The following is a 22,481-nucleotide window of genomic DNA, read 5'->3' on the forward strand; positions in this document are numbered from 1 at the left end:
GTGGCCAAATTCGGAGGGTTCTAGCTCTCCGAAGGTAGAGGACCAAAGAAGTTATAATGGGGCCGAACTCGGCTAGTCCGATGACTAGCGGGTGACGGCCCCATCCTCCCATCGAAGTGGGTGTGCTAAATGTTAAGGCGATACAATCTGATCTAGTTTGTTTGAATTGGAGATGTTTGACTCTGTAGGTAGCTGAACGGTGACATTGGAATGTATTCTTTAGGTATAATAAGATCAAATCTCCTTTCAATGGCTATATATTGGGAGATTATCAGGAAACTGATGCAGGCGATCTAGATGTACATCTGGTAATTTTAGTAATTTTCGTAATGTTAGTAATGCTGGTATGGTAATTTGGTCCCCCCCATACCTCCCACAGGTCCACCCCCTTTGGTGACGTTAACTATCTGACCAGTCATCAGCGCACGTGGGCACCTTAGTCTCTCTCTCTGTGTTTAGTCTGTGTCAAGTCTTCTCTGTGTTTACCTCATTTTATATTCCAAGGCTCATCATTCTACGGAGTACTCCGTACCGATGTCCTATTCTATTCCATTATTTTATGAATGAGAGGTGCAATCAATAAACTGTTGCGCTTTCCAATCTTGAAAATCCTAAATCCTCCCAATTTCCTTGGTCAATGCTTGTTGCAGGACAAGGGATATGAGTCGCCATATGCAACATCAGTGGGCGATCGAGCCCCACCCGGGGCATTGTGCTTGTTGGGTCTAGCTACTCCGTATGGAGTAGATTCATGTGACCTCGTACTTTGTTGTCGATGTCTTACTTTGTCTCTAACAAAGCCAGCCACTTTCGGGAATTTATGAGTTTGAAAGATATTGGTAAACATTGCGATCAATCTACAACCTACAATACACAATATACAATATACAACAATTCTGAGACCGAATCCCATAGCATTATCCATAAAAATACCAACGCCAGAACACCCTCAGTCAGAGATGACATGCACCCTAATCTATCATCACATCATTGGTATCATCGCAGCCACCTAGGACATGCTCATGGCTGCCCGGCGGACACTGCGACGAGCACCCTCACCGAAGACATTCACTGAGCCCTCCGTCTCTAGTGAGCGCACCGCATCACCGAACTGGTTGTGGTCAAGTTTGTTATCGCTCTGCTCGTTCACATCGCGATACAGGTCAGTCCAGCGGACCGCACCGCCACTCACTCCGCCACGTTCATCAAGGCGGGACAGCACCGCCTTCTTCAGGTCGTCACGGAGACGACGGTCAGCGGCGCTGCTACCTTCGGTCAGAAGGCCCATATCGATGAGACCGGTTCGGGCATCGGTGGCCGCTGCCTTGATGGCGGAGCGGATGAGACGCACGGCCTCCTCAACATCGGCCACGGTGACCTCGGTGGACAGACGCATGCGAGCGTGCGCCTCGGAAAGTCGGATCATCGACTCCAGCTGTCGAGTGGTGGCGGTGATACGGCGCTCTTGAGCGCGGATGTCATCACCTAGCTGGCGCATAGCCACGTAAGCATCGGTTAGTGCAGCACCGGCAGCCGGGGTGATCACAGGGTGGCAGTTGGTCTTGGCGTATGTAATGTAGGCCGTAAGGAATTCGATAGGCTAGACAAAACGGTTAGAAATCTCTCTAATTGATTGCACCTGAAAGGTCACTTACCAGAATCTCTTGGGAGCTGGCGTTCTCAGGGTTATCCTCCAGATACATGCCAACCAAGTGCTTGGCCAGGCGACGATCTTCCGTCTCGTCGACACGGTCAAGAACCAAGTACACCAGGTCGAAACGAGAGAGCAGAGTAGGTGGCAAATCAATGTTCTGGGGAACAGCCAGTTTAGGGTTGTACCTACTCCCGATGGGGTTGGCAGAGGCCAAGATGGATGTTCGGGCGTTCAGGGTAGTAATGATACCCGCCTTAGCGATAGACACAGTCTGCTGTTCCATGACTTCGTGAAGGACGGAACGCGTGGAATCGTTCATCTTATCGAACTCATCAATACAGCAAACACCACCATCGGACAGAACCAAGGCACCGGATTCGAGAACCATTTGGCGAGTCTCCGGGTCACGGGTCACGTAGGCAGTCAAACCAACAGCTGACGAACCCTTACCACTGGTGTAGACACCGCGCGGGGCGATCTTGTGAACATAGCGCAGTAATTGGGACTTGGAGGTTGAGGGGTCACCACACAGAAGAACGTTGATATCACCACGGTAGCGCGGGTTGCCTCCCTTTTGGAAGGTCTTGTTAGTGCCTCCAAACAGTTGCAGCAAGATACCCTTCTTCACGTCGTCCATCTCGTAGATGCTGGGAGCCAGGGAACGAGACAGCAGGTCGTAGATATCGGGACGAGAGGCAGTCCGCTTGATCTTTTCTTCTTCTTCAGCTGAGACTTTGCGTGCCTGATCTGCCTCTGCCGCTTGCTCAGACATTTCTTGCTCGACTGTGGACAAATCAATGCCCATCTTCTTACGGTCAAACTTCTGCACGTGAAGAACATCGATATACGTCTTGAAGAGGGACTTCTGCGAGCGTTGACGAGCACTGACACGCATGGGGTTGCAACGGAAGATACCAGTCACCTCCACACGGTCACCGGCTTTGCAAATATCGACTAGCTCATCATAGACACACAGAGACACCGAGTGAGGAGTCTGACCATCAGGAATGTTGTCCGGGGTTTCTTGGAGCTTGATGACTTGCTTATCAGAGAAGGAGCAGCGGTTGTGAAGGAGCTGCATGGAGTTCTTCTCTTTGCAAGAGTCTCGAGGGCAGACGGTTGGCTCGGCAATCCTGCCACGATCAATGTCGACCTGCACGCCATAGCTGCAGGCGCTGCACCGGAAGAAGGCTTCCTTCATATCGGGGATGATGGGAGTAGCACGAATGACCAAACCCTTGATGCTGACCAGCTTGTCCATATCGGCCGGGTCGAGATCACGCATGTTCACAGTTTGATCCAGACCGAAGGGGAGTACTTTGAATGTCATAGCCTCCACTTCACCAACCAAATCCGGCACATCGACAGTAGGAAGCACGTTGTCTGAGGTGAGGATGGGCTGACCACGTCGATCACGAGGCTGAGCAGCGCGTTGGCTCTCTGACCGAAGAACGTCCATTTCCTTAAGGGCTAGATCGACCATCACATCTTTCAAAGCTTGATCCATCAGAGGGATAATTTCTTGCGGGTATGCGCAAAGCTGGTGCCACAGTTTGCGGGTCAATGGGTATGACTTCAGGTTAGCAGCATCGAGATTAAATGTGGTCACACCGAGTCGGCGCATGTTGTTACACATGGTGATGCACTCATGTCTCTCTGCTAATTCTCCCATAAGTCTGGTTTCGTCCTCGGTGGCACCGTCAGCCCAGAGGCGATATTTAGTAGCGAAATTATACAAGAAGTTCTTGAATGCCGACATTGAATCTTGGATCGAGATGTTGGTACCCCAAATCACACGAGTGGAGTTTCCGGCCATGGCCTCAGCCTCAGAAGTGCCGGGGTTGATATTCGAGAAAGTGGCATCCGAGCGAGGCAAGGTATCACCTGTGGGCATTCCATTGGCATCAACGAACACACGGTTACGGCGACTGGGAGTAGAGCCAAAGCCACCGGAGTGCAAATCGCTGCGACGAGGACCTCCCCGTCGGCCCTGGCCTCCCGGCGACACAAATAATCCGCTGCTGGCAGTACTCAATGCATCGGACCGGATGTCGGAACGGATATCAGACCGACCCAAGCCTCGAGTTGGGCTAGAACTAGGAATATAATGAATAGGCGAAGAGTCTGGTTGGCGGTTAGGGATCTATATTGAAAAAAAAGGTGCTGCTCTGCTAAAATAAAATCCATACCTCTCACGCCGGGGTTGCCTCGCGGGGTTCTGTCGCCATCGTCTACCGTTGAGCTGGCATCGGCCATGCGTTCGTCCGGAGTCTCAGCATTGTTGTCTCCCTTGGTCGGGGATGATTGGAAAAAAATGGGGGATGAAGAGGGTGCGACTCCCTCACCCATTAGACGTCTCGAGGCACGAGGGGTGGCTTGAAAAGTCGGGCTGCTAGGGGGCTCCTGTCGAGATGAAGAACTGGGCGAGGCAGTTGAATTTTTGGAGGAACGACCCCTCCGTCTTTGTGTTGGTGATGACATGGTGGATATGAATTAATGTGTTGATACCAGACGGTGGTCAGGTGGGTTGGTGGTGGTATGGGATACAAGTGAAGAAAGGGAGAGCAAAAAGCTGTGGGCGGAACGTGGTTTCTGCCACCCTGGACACGCGACTTGGCGCGTTAAGTGGTTTCTTCTTTGGGACGACGTGTTTTAACTTCAGCCACATTCAGTGCCTGATTCTGTGGCTGGTACATGGGTGGGGGTATTTGGTAATTACATAATGCGCAGCCACATCTTTAACCCATGGGCCAATCACCGCTCTTTCCCTTTTTTTTTTTCCTTCCCCACCAAACCCTTCAGGAGGCTTCAATACTACGGTTGTATGTTGTAGGCATTCACATCCATGATGTATCAACGAGTCATTGATGGGGAAAAAAGTACTGTTGTTACAAATATAGAATATGAAACGCTAAGGCGTTAGGTTACACAAAGCAGTATTATTTGTTCTCCTTTCAGAGTCTATCTAAAGCCGCCGTGACTTAGTTGGCTGTTTCACCTAGCGCCTGATGTCATTGTATCCTCGATCGGCGCTCCCACGATCCCTCCAATCATCCCTGTTCGTCAACGTCTCAATTTCTTGATCAGACCGCTAGCCAGTCCTCGCGCCACTCACCTCATCAACCAAGATATTACTGAAAGAGTAAATTCGACATTATTGGCTCTCTCCTCCCCCACACCTGATCAGGTTGCCGCCCTACGTCTGCTCAAGTGGTTTTCTCTTTGTGATTTTTTTCCCTCTTATCACTGAGCTCCTTCTCATTCAACCTCTCAGCCTACAGGCGATTATTTTCAACATCCATCGGTGCCTATAACGAGATCTCGTGATGCTTCTTGCGGTGACAGCTGCTTCAATACCCCTTTCAGCGTCCTAGTTTCACCATTCCCCACGGTTGAGTTTCCTTCGGCAATAGCCGAGCCGATCGCCATGCCTTCAGGCTTGGAGGAAGCGCTGGAACACACCGGTGGTCACGGCCGAACCGCTGAAGGTGTCTCAATCTCGACTTTCCTGGCGTCGCTGGCGACGGCCATCGTCGTCTTTGTTGTTGAATTTCTCCTCTTTATGTTACTAAAGGGTAAACTAACTCGTATATAGTAAGTCCCCTGAAGCCCCAACGGGAAGGAGAGCGGGGACATTGGACTGACCAAAATCAATATCTAGTCAACCACGAACCTATTTGGTACCAGATAGAGAACGCACAAACCCATCACCGCCAGGTCTCTTCCGTTGGATTGTCCCAGTCTTTCGTACCTCCAGCTCGGAATTCATCCAGAAATGTGGGCTAGATGCATACTTCTTCCTACGCTATCTACGCATGCTTCTAAAGATCTTCGTTCCTATGGGGCTCGTGATCTTACCTGTTCTACTCCCAATCAACCGTGTCGGTGGCAAGGGGCAGACATACGAACATGGTAACTCGGGCACGAAGTATTCCGTCACTGGTTTGGATCAGTTAGCTTGGGGTAACGTAACCCCCGATCATACCAGCCGGTACTGGGCTCATCTGGTAATGGCCGTGATTGCCATCGTCTATGTCTGTGCTGTATTTTTTGATGAACTTCGGAATTACATTCGCCTGCGACAGGCCTACTTGACGTCTCCTCAGCATCGACTCCGTGCTTCTGCTACCACCGTGCTGGTGACTTCCATCCCCTCTGATTGGCTCAACACGGATTCACTTGATAAGCTTTTCGACGTTTTCCCTGGAGGCGTGCGAAATATCTGGCTCAACCGCAACTTCGACGACCTGAACGAGAAAGTTAAAGCACGAAACGATCTTGCTCTCAAGCTTGAGAGTGCCGAGACGGATCTGATTGCAAAATGCAAGAAGGCACAGCTCAAAAAGGCCAAGGCGGAGGCAAAGAAGGCCGGCAAGAGTCAATCAAGCGCAGAGAAAAAAGAGCAAAAGGCGGCCGACAAGCGTGCCTCCCAAATGGCTATGGGTCCTGGTATTAGCTCTGGTAATCCTCATCAGGCCCACACGGTACGGGAAATGCTCTATGGACAACCAGAAGGTCCCCAAGAGAAACGGTCCGAGGACGGACCTCGCCGAGTGTTTGACCCTGCCTTTGCCGCCGCTGGGGCAGTTGGTCAAGGGGTGGGAAAACTGGGTAAGACAGTGCTCGGGGGCTTCAAGAAGGTTGAGCAAGGTTTTGAGAAGCCCTTGTCTCGAACTGGGGGCTTCGTTGCCAATACCGACACCGTCCTCCCGCCTCGTTCTCGTTCAAATAGCCCCCCAGGCCGGGATACTTCCGCAACTACGGACACCCTCCCGCCTCGCCCAAACACTCCTCCAGTCCCCGATCCTATTACCTCTGACAGCCAGTCTGCTGAAAAGCCCACCAGACCCGTAGGGCTGCGACGAAGCCAGCATTTAAGTTTCAATTTGGGTCAGGTGATAGGATCGGAATCAGGCCAAGATGCAGGCCAGGATAACACCATGGGTTCTGACACAACGACTCCGGTGAAGCCGCCATTTTGGAGACGAAAGTCGTCTCATACAAGATCGCAGGGTGTGCGTGAGACTGACGAATATCCACTGACTGCACCTGAAACACCTGTAACTGATGCACCCCGTCGTGACTTCAAGAAACCCGACAAAAACGAAAAACCTGAACATGGTCGAAAGGAGGGGGACAAAGTGGAAGGAGAAGAATACCCCATCGCCTACAATGAAAATTTCGAAAATGAAGACTACGGAGAGCCGCTGTGGAAAGAATACATCCGGCCCAAGGACCGAGATACCATGCGTCTACCCATATTTGGTTGGAGTTGGATGCCTTCGATTTGGCTTTTAGGCCAAAAGGTTGATACTATCGATTACTGTCGAAAGGAACTCGCTCGTCTGAATCTGGAGATCGAAATCGACCAACAGCACCCTGAGAAGTTCCCTTTGATGAACTCGGCCTTCATCCAGTTCAATCACCAAGTCGCCGCCCACATGGCCTGCCAAGCTGTCAGCCACCACCTCCCCAAGCAGATGGCACCGCGAGTCGTGGAAATCTCTCCTGACGATGTCATCTGGGATAATATGTCGATCAAATGGTGGGAACGATACCTGCGTTCCTTCGGCATCATCACACTAGTTTGTGCGATGGTCGTTGGATGGGCGTTCCCCGTCGCGTTCACCGGACTATTATCACAATTGGCATATCTGGAGGGCGCATTCCCGTGGCTTGCCTGGCTTGGCAAGCTACCAGACTGGTTCATTTCAGCCATTCAGGGTATTCTTCCTGCGCTGTGTTTAGCTATCCTGATGGCACTGCTTCCTCTCATCCTTCGCTTTTTGAGCCGCACACAAGGCCTCTTTACTGGCATGTCCATCGAGCTTACCGTCCAGAACTATTACTTTGCCTTCCTCTTTGTACAGCTGTTCCTGGTCGTCACTATCGCTTCCAGTTTCTCAACAATCATTGAGAACGTCACTGATGTGACCAGCTGGCCTCAGATGCTCGCAGTGAACATCCCAAAGTCTAGTAACTACTTCTTTTCTTACATGATTCTACAAGCCATGTCTGTGAGCGCTGGTGCTCTTGTGCAAATCTTTGGCCTGGTGAGCTGGTTCATCTTGGCTCCAATTCTGGACTCTACTGCCCGGAAGAAGTGGGCAAGAACAACAAATCTCAATCAGATGCAATGGGGCACATTCTTCCCTGTTTACACCACCCTAGCCTCTATCGGTAAGTTGTCTCATCTTTTTGATTGAATCCATTGACTGACATTCTCCAAGGTTTGATCTACTCTGTGATCGCACCTCTGATTTTGATTTTTAACATCATCACCTTCGGCCTGTTCTGGTTCGTCTATCGCTATAACACACTCTATGTCACCAAGTTCCGCTTTGATACCGGTGGCCTTCTTTTCCCTCGAGCTATCAATCAGCTATTCACTGGAATTTACGTCATGGAAGTCTGCCTAATCGGCTTGTTCTTCTTGGTTCGGAACACGGATGACGAAGTTGCCTGTAAGGGACAGGCTATTTGCATGATCGTGGTTCTAATATTGACGGCCGGTTACCAAATTCTTCTCAACGAAGCGTTCAGTCCACTGATCCGATATCTGCCCATCACCTTGGAAGATGACGCTATTCGACGCGATGATGAGTTCCGTCGTGCTCAGCACGCTCGCCTCGGTCTCGCTCTTGACGATGACGATGACGAGGATGGTGATATTGAACACACCCTCGCTAAGCGTGAACACGAAGAGCGTGACCACGGAAAGGAGATAAGAGAAAACATTGAGCTGAAACCTCTGGAGACCAATTTCCCAGACCAAAAGCGACAGAATTCGGATCTCTTGTCAACCCCAAAGCTTGGACACAAAAGTCCATCATGGGCCTCCAACTCATCAAACCGGAAATCTAAATATTTCGGCCAGAACTCAACACCCTCCACCCCGACACTACGGAACATGCGGGAAAAGATGGCCCAAGACACTGAAGCTCAGGCACCAGCCCCCAACACAGTTGGCCAAGCTCTCTTTGCTGGTATCCACGATGAATTAGAGGATCTTACGCCCGATGAGCGTGACCAGCTGGTGCAACGTGCCTTCCAGCACGAGGCCCTTCGCGCCAAGCGCCCTGTCATCTGGATTCCGCGTGACGATTTGGGCGTAAGTGACGACGAAGTGTACCGGACACAACGATTTAGCAAACATGTCTGGATCAGCAATGAGTACCAGGCGCTAGACGGCAAGTGCCGTACGATCTTCAGTCGCAGTCCTCCAGATTTCTCCGAGGTGGATTTGATTCAGTTGTGATACCATTTGTACATTGTTCCTTTTAGCCATTCTATAGCATTTTCAAGCGTCGCATTCAGTCATAGACATCCAATGTCCTTTTTTCTTAACATCCCATTTCCATGAAATCATCCAATATGTCCTTTAATCCATAAACTTGCACAGGGGCAATCTGTAATCATCAACAACCCAGTAAGCCCGACGCACACCCTCCCATTCACCATCCAACTTGGGCACGGCAATCTCCTCCCACTGAACATCAAACCCAGCCTCGAAGAGATCCATCTCCGCAACCTTCTGGTAGACATCATATGAGATCTGACGATCAGCACCCATACCATTAAAGAATCCCCACCGGCCCTCCTGCTCCAACAATCCAATGACTTGCTCAGAGAAGAAGTCCCGGAAATCACCATATGACTCTGCAAACGTATCGTAGTAGATAGCATCGAACATCTCCCCAGACGCAACAAGATCAGGAAGAATATCCTGCCAACGACCCTGGTGGATAACAACACCAGGCTTAGTATCCCACCCACGTCGCTTCATCTCCGCAACAACCTCCTCGTGCGCTTCGACAATATGGTGCACAGCCGGTCTCTGTTCCTGGAAGAATCCATCCACAATTCCCATTCCGTGACCGATGTTCAGAACTTTTAGTCCGGGTGTCGGGAGCAGTGCTGCCGCGGACTTGCGCATGATATCGCTTTCCCAGGCCATCATCACGCCGTTCTGGTCTGCGTCCAGGATCCGGTCGTTGGAGATGTTCAGACGCGACTCCAGATACTGCGAGTTAGACACTTCAGGGTTGGCAGGGGTGGCTGTGGTTGTGGTTGTGGTTGTGGTTTCTGTCGCGGGCTCGGCGGAGGCATCGACGAGTTCAGGTGCTGTCTCGGCCTCAGCCTCAGCTTCGGCTTCCACCTCTTCGTCGTCGCCATCGGATAACTCTTCATATGCGTCAAGGCGGTTCAGCAGCAACTCTGCGCGGACACCTGCGTCGACGATTAACTCGTATAGCTCGAGAGCGCCAATGCGACGGGCGATACAGCCGGGTGTCTCGTTGTTTGCGTCAAGATCGTTCCAGATCGCGCCTTCCTGTAGGAGGAACTTGACTGTCTCCACTGCGGATTTCACGGTCTCGGCGTCCAGACTGGGTTTCGAGTCTGAGGTGGTTGCACCATTGGAGCCGACGGTCTCTGTGTCGGGCTCGCAGGCGGCGATTGCGGCGTGCAGAGGTGAGAAGCCGGTCTCGGTGTCTTTCACGTTTGCGGCATCTGGCAACATGGATTGGGCGCGGAGGAGCTGGCGCAGCTTGGACTGGTCATGCTGCGATGCAGCGAGGAGGATCTCTTGCACATCAAGGTCGATGTCGACCTCAGTGAGGTGCACTGCGGTATCGTCGATGACTTCGGGCATGATCTAGGTGCTGTTAGTGGGGTTCGCAAATATTTATTTCCAAAAAAAAAAAAAGTAGTCAGCTAGAATTTTCAACTAATACTCACGAATTAAATGTGATACTTGCTAGTCAAAGCTAGTCAAGTGTGTTGAATTGTTATCAGACCGAAAGTGGTGCCCCTCCGAATCAGAAAAATCGTCTCGCCGCCTTCGTCCCCGCATGGAGAAAAATATATATCGGAGATCTACAGCTACCACTTACAACATACAAAAATTTACTATGTTGAAGAAACATTGGAAAATAATAGAGAAGAGACCACATTCAGATGCTTGGTAATCCAGCTATTTGTACAATAATTCACATCCCTCCAGCAGCGCCATTAAGTATCAAGCGGAATGAATTTATTTGCCCTCTTCGTTGTGGGCGTTGAGGTTCAGGCCCAATCCTTGGCTGTCCAAGTAGAGCTTGTTCTTGCCACCACTTTCGTGCAGGATTTGAGCAATGTGACGGGCATTTTCGATCTTACGGAGCTCGATGTAACTCTTGCTCTTCTTGATGGCATCACCAATGAGCTCAGCGGAGCGGGCCTCACCTTGTGCGCGGACAATGAAGGCCTGCTTCTCTTGGCGGGCCTTGTCGACCATGAATGCAGCACGCTGAGCATCTTGCTGTGCAACCTGCTTGGCTTCAACTGCGGCTGTGAACTCGGGGGAGAAGGTCAAGTGCTGCGCGGAGATACCGTGTTAGAAGCTATCTGGGCTAGACCGGGGAGGAGGGTACGTACTGTCAAGGAAACATCGTCCAGAGCAATGTTGAAACGGGCAGCCCGGCGAGCCAGGTTGTCCCGCACTAGACGGGCAACGTTCTCACGCTGTGTGATCAACTGGCTGGCGTTGAACTGAGCAACAACGCTCTTCAGCACTTCGTTGACGATGGAAGGCAGAACACGCTCATCGAAGTCTTGGCCAAGGGTTCGGTAGATCTGGGGGAGAGCCTCCACACGGGGTCTGGATAGGACACGGCAGGTAATGTTCACCATTTGCAAGTCCTTGGTGCCGGTAAGAGAAGGGATGCTGCGAGGCTTTGCGCGGACATCGTAGATGATGGGGGTTTCGAACCAAGGGATTTGGAAGTGAGTTCCTAAAGTCGTTCAAATGTCAGATAGAGCTCTTTCCTTCCGCTAGTGACTTTTTAATACCTTCGTTGTAGATCTCCTTCTGGACACCACCCAGTCGCGAGTATTTGATGGCACGGTGACCACCATCCACTAAAAACTTGTTAGAAGCTTGATTCCTTGAGTATATGAGTGTAACGTACCGTTAAACAGAGCATTAGATGCGACGTAAGTGCCAATACCGGCTAGAACAAGAGTTCCGACAAGTCCCATGCCTCCTCGGCCACCACCGGATGGGAATCCGCCACCGAAGCCAGCCTTGCGCTTCGACAGCATAACTTGCAGGCGCTCCCAAGCCTCCCGTTGATTTTGAGACATGATGTGTGGAAGTACGCGGTTAGTATTGGAGATGGATAGAGACTAACTTGGTATGATGCTCGAGCGGATGAGGTGAGGTCGCGGGCGGTAAGGGAAAGTCGGGCAGAATCAGCGGCTCTTTGCTTGCCTCGACTTCTTGCCTCTCTCTTACTCGCATTTCATTCCCACTGCAATCATGGCGCCCGATCGGACTGGGAAGAGTGTATTCCTGGGGAACATCCCCTACAGTATGTTGATGCAGCTCTCTGTCTAACATATGCGATTCTAATCTTCCTCTAGACCTCACCGAGGAACAAGTCAAAGATATCCTCAGCACGGCCGGTACCGTTACCAAGTTCCGATTGATGATGAACCCCGAGACTGGCAAGCCCAAGGGTTATGGATTCGCAGACTTTGCGGATGCCGATGCCGCTGCCTCGGCGGTGCGCAACCTTAACGATCACGAAGTCATGGGCCGCAAGATTCGTGTTGATTGGCCTCACAACAACGAGAAGGATTCTGTACCTCCAGATTACTCGCAGCAGTCGCAACCGATGATGAACCAAGATCCCACACAGCAGCAACCGATTCAAGGTTCTGCGCCGCTGCCTCCCTCTCCCCCCAGGCGTGGAACTCCCGCCTCAAATCGACTGCCCCAACGCCATCTCCCACACTCTCGCATCCCTCCCACCAAACCAACTGCTCGATGTTCTGACACAAATGAAATCTCTGGCGGTTGCTGACCCGGCGCGCGCCACTGAATTGCTGCGCCAAGCGCCTCAGCTCGCCTATGCCGTCTTCCAGGCGCTACTCCTCATGAATCTGGTCGAATACCAGCTGCTTGGTTCCATCGTTGAACAGGCTGCCCAGCCTCCCCAAGTTCCGCAACAGCCAACTCCCCAACAATTCCAACAATACGGTGTTCCTGGTCAGATCTCTACACCGCCTGTCACCGGAACTCCTTTCGCCCCTCCCCCGGTTCAACCTGCCGCCCCGATGCACGGCCAGGAGGAGCTCCTTCAGCAAGTCCTCAGCATGCCCCAGGCTACTATTGATGCTTTGCCTCCTATGGAAAGAAGCCAGATCATGCTGCTACGCCAGCAATTGATGCAGAGCGGCATGCGGTAGGGTATCTTCCTCTTGATACTGCATATGGATTCGGATATTTTGTAGCTTTGCTCGTGAAGAGCAAGCCTGGCATGGCCAATATTTTATTTTTCTCCTTTTCTTATGCCACTGTACTAGGCGAATGGGTGGCGCAAAGGGGTTCTCATTTTTTCCCATTGATTTGCATACCGGGTCAATTTCAAGCTCTACCTTCAGAATAGCCACAGAATGATATCTTGATTCTCCCTGTCCTTCTATTTCTTTAATCAATATCTACTTGCCACCCCCACCCCTCCTGAGACTTTCAAAGGCAACATGCTTCATCCCGTGGACGTCCTAGGCGCGTTTGTCAGTGCCGGATAAACTTCCTAGGGTTGTTTCACTTCGTAAGCTTAACAAAGCTACATTGACAAGGTCTAGAATTGGCACTCTAGGAATTCTCTTGCTATGGCTTGCAGACCTTTATAATGGATTTCGGTAAATCTTACATATGATCTTCAATGTTTGGTGAATAACTGCCAACCCATTAATTAACTGGCACCAATCATGTTCAAGATTGGTGTAATTCGTAGTCTTAATTGCAATTTATAAGCCTGAAGAGAAGAAACCGACATCAGTATATGAGTATGATATCGGCGCGTAAGCCCATTAACATTGATTCCTATATAATTTCCCATAATAGCTCCATTACCTATAGTTTATACCATGGGAACATCCTGTACCACTCAAGATAAACCAAAAATAGACAAGCAATGCAAAACTAGCATATCTCGTCCCCGGAACGCATATATACAGACGTCATTTCGTTGCTGCCTCAACTGATGGTGGAACATACCAGTCCTAGAAGCTCTGCTCACCCTAGTAAGTCAATCATATTACATACAGCTTTGGTAGTGTGTTATACGAACACAGGGGTCTTCGCATCAAAAACAAAGAACAGCACCACAAAAGAGCACCATTCAAGATACAGACATGATGAAGTACAAACAAAAAATACAGGCTGTACAACCTTCCAACGTTCCGGTTTAGGACTATCTAATGCTGAGCTCTACTGTGGCTGATCGAAAGGATCTACACAGAAAACATATTTTCAGCACCTAATCTATTCAATGAATGCAGAATTTCTCTATTTTATACATGCTCTATGAGTATTAACAATGCCGAAAAAGGAGGATTTGTGCCTCAAGGCCAACCGCCGGCATGTCACTGAAAGATATAATGGGATCTTCTTAAAAGAACCCAGAATGTCCGTTCATAGTTTATCTACTCCCGTTCCGGTGGTATTGTCACGAGAAGCATGATGTTGTCGGATGGCATATTCCACTACTTTGGCTCTGGTGTTTGATTGGGGCTTGGGGTCCATTACAAGGAGATCACGCAAGTATTGATATCGGAGCCCTGGAATGGGTGTAGTCATCGGCGTGGGCGGTCTATCACCACAGACATATCACCCGTACATGGGTAATTGAGCATGGCGGAGTATCCAACCTTGGTTGTCGCCACGCAGCAGTATATGTCAGCGCAGGTGTACGTCTCAGCGCAGGTCATCGTCGTCACATGCTGTCGCGCCGAATCGGGCGAGAGCCACCCGGGTTTTGCGTGTGCGAATAGGTAACTGTCGCATCGAGTGCCTACTTGTTCTGACGAGAACAAGATCGTTGCCTGGGCATCACGCATATATGAGTGTCTCGTCCTGGTTCCCTCCCCTTCTTCTTCTTCCTTTCCCACCTTTCCAAACAATCACCGCTCCATCATTGACTTGCATGTTTGCCGCTTTGCTTCGTGCTCTGAGCCGGTGATAAAGGTCATCACATTGTTTCTACCTCGGTTTCCGAGGTTTTTCAGCGTGTTTCTTCTTCTTGACTGGCTTGCCAGTATCATCTAAATTCCGACTACCTCAACTTCTCGCCCCCTCCACCAACGCAGGCCATGGCGTCAAAGGGGGATCCTCAGCAGCAGTCAGCGGTGGGTTTGGCAACGGATGATCAGGAGCCTAGGGCCCGGGCCGAGGAGATTCCTGAGCTGCGGCGGGGATGCACGATCCCTCGGGGTCGGTATCTAGCCAGTGACCTCCCGCCTCTGCATACGCTGACAGAAATTTTCGCTGACATGGCATCAAACGCCCTGAAAATGGGATTCGAGCATGTCCTCAGTCGGCTCGGCAGTCGCCCACTTCGGGTGGCGACAATGTGCTCAGGAACGGAAGCCCCACTTCTCGCCCTGGAATTGATCCAGACGGGTAAGTGCAGTGCAGTGTCTTGTCTTTTTTCTTCTTCTTTTCTCCAGTTGCTTGTTTGCTTCATTCGATGTTCATGTTGAGATTTGTGTTAAGGTTTATGTTGCTTGGGTGGTTCCATGGTTGAGGTTCCTCACTTCATCGCGCGCCCAAGTCACATGTCTCCTTCCTTGCCCTAATTTGTATACCTTTACTTTGCCTTGACTTCCATGTCATGATGGCTTCAGTCTGGCATTGATATATCACTTGTTTTTTATTCATCTCACTCTCACCTTTCTGTCTGATACCTCGCATTTTTTTGCTTGGTTCATTCTGGAATATGATCATGGAGCAATTGCTAATATTACTTCAAACTTCAACAGGTTTGGCAGAGGCCCAGCAACTACGGATCTCGCACGCTTTCAGCTGCGAGATTGTTCCGTTCAAGCAATCATACATTGAACGGAACTTCCGCCCACCCATCCTCTTTCGGGACATCACCGAACTCGGAGGGGACGTGGCGTAAGTACTCATTCATCTTCTTTTGACTTGACTTTCATACTGACTTTGATTTTGCAGGCGGACCGCCTACGGGTCATCGGAAGTGATTCCCGGTGATCTCGACATCTTAGTTGCTGGAACTGCCTGTGTCGATTTCTCCCCGTTGAACAACCGCAAGAAGACGCTCCAGCAAGGCGGCGAGTCAGGAGCGACATTCGACGGTCTCTTGCGGTACGCGGAGAGATATCGACCCCGCATGGTCGTCCAGGAGAATGTCCGGAATGCTCCCTGGGATCAGATGAAGGGGAAATGGGAGGAGCTCGGATACATGTCGGTTTGTGTCAATGTCGACACAAAGCATTACTACATCCCACAGACACGCGAGCGCGGGTACATGGTGGTCATTGACAAGCGCCGCTTGGAAGCAGCGGGCCTGCTTGGAGGCCCCATGGACCAGAGTGGCATTGACAGTGTCACTCAACGCGTTCGTGAGCTCGCTGGTCAATTCAAACGGCCAGCGAGTGCGCCGGTGGGGTTGTTCTTGCTGAGTGACGACGACCGCCGACTCGAGCTTATCGAGATGAGAGCCCGCCTTGAGTCCAGAAGCGAAACGAGCTGGGACCAGTACCAGATTCGCCACGAGCGGCACCGTGGCGAACTGGAACTAGGCATCGAGAGGCCAATCACTCGATCCCTACCCGGAATCAATGACCTGAAGGCACCGGACTTCTATTGGCATCGTTTCTGGAAGACACAGCCGGAGAGAGTGTGGGAGACCGTGGATATGAATTTCTTGAAGAAGATGCTGCAAGATTATGACATGAACTTCAAGGAGTAAGTTTTTCAATCTTCTCTCACTTTCACTTTGCTTTGCTTTCATTTGAGGAATATTTTACTAACAGCTTCACTTCACAGGCGTTGGATCGACTTGTCTCAGGGAGTCGATCGAGGGAATGACAGTCTTGCCGGGTCCGGGATCGCGGGGTGCCTAACGCCAAAGGGCATCCCATTTGTGACCACCCGCGGGGGGCCCGTATCTGGCACGGAAGCCCTTTCGTTGCAAGGTCTGCCTCTCGATCGAATGCTACTCACGAGAGAAACCCAAGCCGATTTGATGGATATGGCAGGAAATGCAATGACGAGTACAGTCGTGTGTGCAATCATGCTTGCTGGTCTGATAGCCGTGCATGAGGTTCTTGATGATGATGAGGAAGGTTCAACCAACCCCGGTGACGCGGAGGCCAAGTCCCTTCTCGTTCCCAGCGAGGTCCACAGCCTCGTGAGAAGCAACCTCCAAATCGCCGAAGCCCCCCTCGTCGACCATTCTGTTCTCAAAGACAAGGCAGCGAGCAGCGTTCTGTGTTGTTCCTGCGAAAGACAGACTGGGGTTCAAGATTCAATCTACAGTTGCACACTGTGCGGACATACCGCTTGCAAATCCTGCCGTGGAAATCCCACGCATTCGTATCTACATGTTTCCCCACTTTCTCGACAAAAGCCGTCTGAGTTTATAGCGAATTTGAAGGGACTTGTTCCCCTGAAGCTTATGCTGTCTGGTTTGTCCGCGTTGGACTTCGAGACGTTCAGAACCCTTTACCCTACCGACAACCTCCCCCAGTTTTGGCCCGACTTTATTCTTCGCGTGAAGGCAGCTACGCACGACGTCTTCCGGTTTTACGAAATCAAGCGTGGAAGAAAATGGCGAGTCGTTTATGATGGCGCGCACTCCAGCTTGTTCCTTGATATCGGTCCGGACTCCATCCAATGGCTTTTGTACGCAAAGCCCCCCAAGTCCGCGAGCACGAGAAGCATCATCCGAGAAGTGCTAGCCAAGCCAATAGCCAGAATGAGTCCCACCTCTGGGTCGTTTGTCGTGGGTAAATGGAAAGTTTGTTCACCCGTTAGCACCCCATTCTCACTTCCAATTTCTGGCCGAGGAAGCCAAGTCCGATCATTCCAATCGGAGTGCGGTCTTAAAGCCGCCCAATTTGTTGATGCAAAAGTTTGGGACAGTATTCTCGTTGAAGGATCAAGTCAAGATGTCGCAGTTCTTGATCACGACGTCCGAGGAACCTACCAATTCCTTCCTGACTGTGGAACAGCGCTTGGTGCATTGTACAGAAAAGAAGCCACCACTCATGCGCCTCCAATGTTCTTATTCCTTGACCCAATGAAGACTGGACCCCCTGATGAAGATGCCTGTGTGTTCGCTCTTGACCACAGCCGCCTTCCTGGATATGAAGTGAGAATGACGATCGCCGAGTTATCACCAGCTTGGAGATCACTGGATGTCACCCCGGATTCGAAAGATATCACAGCGTTCTGTCGTCGATGGGCCGAGGCCCCCGAAGCGCAGTTGAACCATTGTCCTGCCGAGCAGATCACCCTGCGCACATTGCAACAAGGAATCCAAGTCTCGATTGAAAACCAGCACTGTCATAATGCTTGTATTACCCTCACCTCGCTGTCAGCAGCAGCAGGAATTCTCGACCTACCCGACGCAAATTCCGATTGGCAAGATTGGAATCCCGATGTCTCTATGAGAGAATTGAAAGGTCTCGCCTGGTTGTTCCCAAAGATTGCCGCGTGGTCTGACTTTGAAGACTGGAGCGAAATCATCCGTCCAGACTGTTCAGACCTCAACAATCATTCAAATGGCAATTGTAACACCTGCAACCCACCCACCCCAAGTATCCTTTGGGGACGCGACAACAAAGACCGAATCATCCCATACGAGAATCCCCAGGACGCAGCCGTCTACGAACGTGCCATCAAAAATCGACCCTCGCCTTTTTTGGTCTTCAGACGAATCGACGAACATGGAGACGCCGAATTGCGTTTCACTCTCAATGTTCAAGCTCTGACGCACCAGGCAGATGGAAAATTGGTTGGCACCGCAAGCCGCGAGACAGTCACATCTCGCTGGCGACTTATTCCTCATGCGTACGACATGGTTCAAAAAACACCTGGTATGAGTCAAGCCACCCCTGACAGGTTTACTTTGAAGAGCAACGACAACGACAGTCCTTCGCCACAACCTCCTAACTTCAAATTCCGACTGCGTGATGAACAGCTCCGATCATTGGGCTGGATGATTTCACAAGAAGCAGAAATCATGGAACCATTCATGGAAGAGGAGGTTGAAGAATCCATCCTCTCCCTGATGCCCTGGCGCGCCGAAGTCAAAGCGACGATGCCAAAAGTTGTTCGCGGTGGCGTGCTAGCTGATGAGGTTGGATATGGCAAGACAGCTGTCATTCTTGGTCTTATCGACGCGCAGTATGAGAGCGACATCAAACCCCCGGAGGACGACGGGTTGATCCCAACAAAAGCAACCCTGATCATCGTACCCAGCAACGTTTTCAAGCAGTGGGTTTCGGAAACCAAGAAGTTCCTTGAAGGAAAATACAAAGTTTTGGTGATAAATTCAATCAACAAGATCACCATCCGGGAAGTCGAAGATGCAGATATCGTGATTTTGTCATGGGGTACCCTGGCGAACGATGCATACTACAGCCGACTTCAACAATTTACCGGAACACCCCGGGCTCCCACAAAATCGAGCGGAGGAACAGGTCGAAATTTCGATAGCTGGTTCCACGACGCTCGTGCTTCCTTGCGGGAGTCCGTTGACATATTGAAGACAAAAGGGCCTGAGGCGATGCTCCAAAAACTGGAGGCCAGACGTCGCCGAGTTCAAGAGACACAGGCCGACTTCACCTACGTGCCTTCTCGACGCCTCCGCGGCCAGGCATTCGCTGATGCTAATAATGGTCGTGACGAGTCAGATGCAGAAGCAGAAGCAGAAGAGGATTTGGACACCGAGGCTGACCCCGGGTTCGATGAATTTGGTGCATCTGGTGTGGGACACTCGACCGGAACAGCGAGTTCCGTGGGCCAGCGGAAGCGGAGGCACAGTAGGAAGTCAGTGGAAGGATCAGAAGGAAAGCGACAAAAACGCCAGTCGACAGACTCGGCAGAAGTGACCAATGACAAAAAGAAACGCGAAGCCAAATCAAAAGCCGTGAAGGATGACCGCAAGGAGTTTGATATCAAAAAGAACTCCAAGCAGCAATGGCGCGACATCAAAGCCGTATTCATTCACGCTTTCAAGTTCAACCGTTTGGTTATCGACGAATACACATATGCCGGAGAAGAAAGACAGGCATCCCTGATCTCATTGCAGGCACGCTCCAAATGGATCCTTTCTGGAACGCCAGGTCTTGATGAATTTGCTGACATCAAGAGTATTGCGCGATACCTTGGCTTGCATCTTGGTGTGGATGATGATGGCGATTGCGATAAGCCGTCGCAGAACCTCAGACTACGAAACATCCGGAAGAACCACACAGCAGTTGAGGCATTCCAATATTACCAGGCACCCCACAGCAATGCCTGGTATCGAAACCGCCGAGAACATGCTCAAAGATTCCTGGACCGATTTGCGCGTCAGAACATTGCACGCATCACGCACATTCCATTGATACCGCACCTTGTCATCACCGAACAGTCGCCTGCCGAAAAGGCAGCGTACGATACGTTGTTCCGAGCCGTCAAAGAAAACAAGAGAAGAATCCCTGGTCCTCTGAACGCCATTTTATCCAAGAGCCAGTTCCCCCAGGAGACTCTCATCATGTCCTGTGTCACAAGTCAAATCGGACAGCCTCCATGGAACCTCGAGAAATGCCGCAAGGGCTCAGTGAACGACAAAAAGAAATCTGTCGAGATCTGGACTAAAGTGGACTCGATTACTCGACAGGCAGCGACTGTTTGGTATCGCGAAATGAACAATAAACATCCCGAAGACTGGCAGAACGCCCTGAATGGTGTTGCCAAGGTTAATTTCGGGGACCCGGAACTGAATCAAAAATTCAACGATCTCTTAAAGGGAAACATCCACACGTACAGCGAGTGGAAACTCGTCTATGAACATAGGCCAATCGAAGAATTGCTCCAGGCGCGATTCCAAAAGATTCAGAACGCGAAGACTGGCAGCACAGCCACTGGAAGATCGGTTTGGACTGCTGTTGAAAAAGCATTGTCCGCCGATGCCACCTCTCTCTTAAAACAACTCCTCGACATTGATCGGGAATACCGATTCTACGAACATCTAGTGAGGATCCAAACCATTGGAATCCCACCATGTCAAAATTGCAAGAGAGAATTGCAAGAAAAAGAATATGTCAACGTTCTCAAAACCTGCGGTCACGCCCTCTGCAAAGGTTGTCTTCACACCGCGAGCAACCAGCCACGCAAACCCTGCCCTATTTTTGGATGCAGCGCTCACATTTCCCAATCCAAGATCGTGCCCGGTGAAATCCTCGTCAGCGAAGACCTAGCAACTCAGAGCACCAAGCTTAACAAGCTTGTTGAAATCATCCGCCGTGTCCCAGAGGATGAGCTTGTTATCATCTTCGTGCAAATTAGCCATCTGTTGCCCGTTGCATCGAATGCGCTCAAAGAAGCGAACATCGAACACCGCATGGTCACACCGACCAACTTGAAGGGAATCGGCGAGTTCACTGATCCGCCCAAACCAAAGAAGGGTGAGACCGAATCACCTTTGAGACCGAAGGCTTTGATCTTGAATCTCGGAAACTCCATGGCAGCTGGACTGTAAGTTATCCCCCTCACTCTCTGCTGCTCTCTGCTCTCTGTTGCCTTTGTTTAAAACATTACTAATCTGATCTGATATGGATACAGGAACCTCCAGTGTGCAAATCACGTCATCTTCTTGTCGCCCCTTTTCGCCTCCTCTGACCATGAATACGATGCGGGCATGACTCAGGCAATTGGACGTGCTCGCCGATTCGGGCAAATGCGTGAAGTCCATACCTATCATTTGCTGGTGAAAAACACATACGAAGTCAACATCTTCCAAAAAGCCCAGTCAGGCAAACTTGTGGAGCGCCAAGGTATCCCAGTGTTGGTTCCAGAAGAACAAGTATCACCAGACGATGTGGCATATGAAGGGGAGGAGTTGCCAGAGTAGGCCATCTCCTTAGGGCTGCCTGCAGTTGCCATTTGTGCAGTTCAGCCACTGACAGTCGCCCTTTTTTTTGCGCTCAATTTAAATTCGCCGGTCGACAGGGTGGACACGAATGGATTCCTGTATGTGATACACATGTACCTATAACCAATGCATAGTCCTGCCTATGGGAGGATGGTCTATGATACAACTGATCTCGTAGTGCTTGTAGGGAGTAACGTATTTCACTGCCGAATGGTCCATTACACAACATATAGTAGATGCGATAAATTACAACTTCTCCTCTCAATAACCTTTGATGGTCTATAGTTTACTCGTTTTTCCCTCCATTCATCAACCCGTCCAAGCTGCGATCTATACACAGCCCATTGGCTACATGAGTTGGTTTCCCTGTTTTCTATGCTTCCTTTGAGACCTCTGTGAGCCGCGTTTTTCTTTTTACCACTGTTATGATGGCCACATTCATTAGCATTACTATGTATTCTGCTTATATCACTATTTACCTTATTGAGTCTCGTAAGCACGATTCTCCATACGTATAGTTGCCAGAAAGATCTACCTATGTATTTTGGGTTTCTAAAATATCTAGAATTGTCTTAGATAAATCGTTTATAGGTCAATAAGACCCCGGACCTAGACAGGCAGCAATATTGAGGATTGATAGCTCATTTAATCGAGAGTTTCCCACGGGAAAGCATGGAGAAAGGGTCTCAGATGTTGATCTCGACGGGAGGAACGGGCTAAATACACTAAAACTTTAATTAAGTGTTTCAGACTAGAACACAATAACTAGTCCTCTTTTGGTCAATTAAGGGTTCAAATGAAGTACCAATCTATATTGTAAAAAGCTGCTGCCTTTGAACCACTTGCCTAAGAGAGCTCGGATGCTGGATGTTTTTCTAATCCTGGCA

At 50.4% G+C, this 22,481-nt stretch overlaps 6 protein-coding genes across 6 annotated transcripts; 3 read left to right on the forward strand and 3 right to left on the reverse strand.

Moving 5' to 3' along the window:
* Positions 1 to 1,009: 1,009 nt before the first annotated feature.
* On the reverse strand, positions 1,010 to 4,196 carry N7487_006906 (MCM DNA helicase complex subunit MCM4; the record flags this gene model as incomplete). The annotated part of the gene is made up of 3 exons (XM_056874653.1): positions 3,844 to 4,196; positions 1,656 to 3,778; positions 1,010 to 1,600 (listed from the first exon to the last, which is right to left on the reverse strand). The coding sequence occupies exons 1-3, from the start codon at positions 4,133 to 4,135 to the stop codon at positions 1,010 to 1,012; spliced, it is 3,006 nt and encodes a 1,001-aa protein (XP_056732373.1). The 5' UTR covers positions 4,136 to 4,196.
* Positions 4,197 to 5,081: 885 nt separating this feature from the next.
* On the forward strand, positions 5,082 to 8,912 carry N7487_006907 (putative DUF221 domain protein; the record flags this gene model as incomplete). The annotated part of the gene is made up of 3 exons (XM_056874654.1): positions 5,082 to 5,248; positions 5,316 to 7,834; positions 7,885 to 8,912. 3 exons carry the CDS (start codon positions 5,082 to 5,084, stop codon positions 8,910 to 8,912), a joined length of 3,714 nt encoding a protein of 1,237 aa, XP_056732374.1.
* Positions 8,913 to 9,035: 123 nt separating this feature from the next.
* Positions 9,036 to 10,307, reverse strand: rmt2 (protein-arginine N5-methyltransferase; the record flags this gene model as incomplete). Its single annotated transcript, XM_056874655.1, has 1 exon — positions 9,036 to 10,307. The coding sequence occupies one exon, from the start codon at positions 10,305 to 10,307 to the stop codon at positions 9,036 to 9,038; it is 1,272 nt and encodes a 423-aa protein (XP_056732375.1).
* Positions 10,308 to 10,688: 381 nt separating this feature from the next.
* N7487_006909 (prohibitin subunit PHB2) lies at positions 10,689 to 11,779 on the reverse strand (the record flags this gene model as incomplete). Its single annotated transcript, XM_056874656.1, has 4 exons — positions 10,689 to 11,012; positions 11,072 to 11,427; positions 11,486 to 11,554; positions 11,605 to 11,779. 4 exons carry the CDS (start codon positions 11,777 to 11,779, stop codon positions 10,689 to 10,691), a joined length of 924 nt encoding a protein of 307 aa, XP_056732376.1.
* A 53-nt stretch (positions 11,780 to 11,832) lies between these two features.
* Positions 11,833 to 12,886, forward strand: N7487_006910 (putative polyadenylation factor subunit CstF64; the record flags this gene model as incomplete). The annotated part of the gene is made up of 3 exons (XM_056874657.1): positions 11,833 to 12,006; positions 12,059 to 12,352; positions 12,384 to 12,886. Exons 1-3 carry the CDS (start codon positions 11,955 to 11,957, stop codon positions 12,884 to 12,886), a joined length of 849 nt encoding a protein of 282 aa, XP_056732377.1. The 5' UTR covers positions 11,833 to 11,954.
* Positions 12,887 to 14,794: 1,908 nt separating this feature from the next.
* N7487_006911 (putative SNF2 family helicase) lies at positions 14,795 to 21,573 on the forward strand (the record flags this gene model as incomplete). Its single annotated transcript, XM_056874658.1, has 5 exons — positions 14,795 to 15,104; positions 15,464 to 15,602; positions 15,660 to 16,415; positions 16,497 to 21,197; positions 21,285 to 21,573. The coding sequence occupies 5 exons, from the start codon at positions 14,795 to 14,797 to the stop codon at positions 21,571 to 21,573; spliced, it is 6,195 nt and encodes a 2,064-aa protein (XP_056732378.1).
* Positions 21,574 to 22,481: the final 908 nt, after the last annotated feature.

This window comes from Penicillium crustosum (assembly GCF_028827405.1).
Source record: "Penicillium crustosum strain IBT 35664 chromosome Unknown utg000002l_segment0_segment0, whole genome shotgun sequence".
Lineage (NCBI taxonomy): Eukaryota > Fungi > Ascomycota > Eurotiomycetes > Eurotiales > Aspergillaceae > Penicillium > Penicillium crustosum.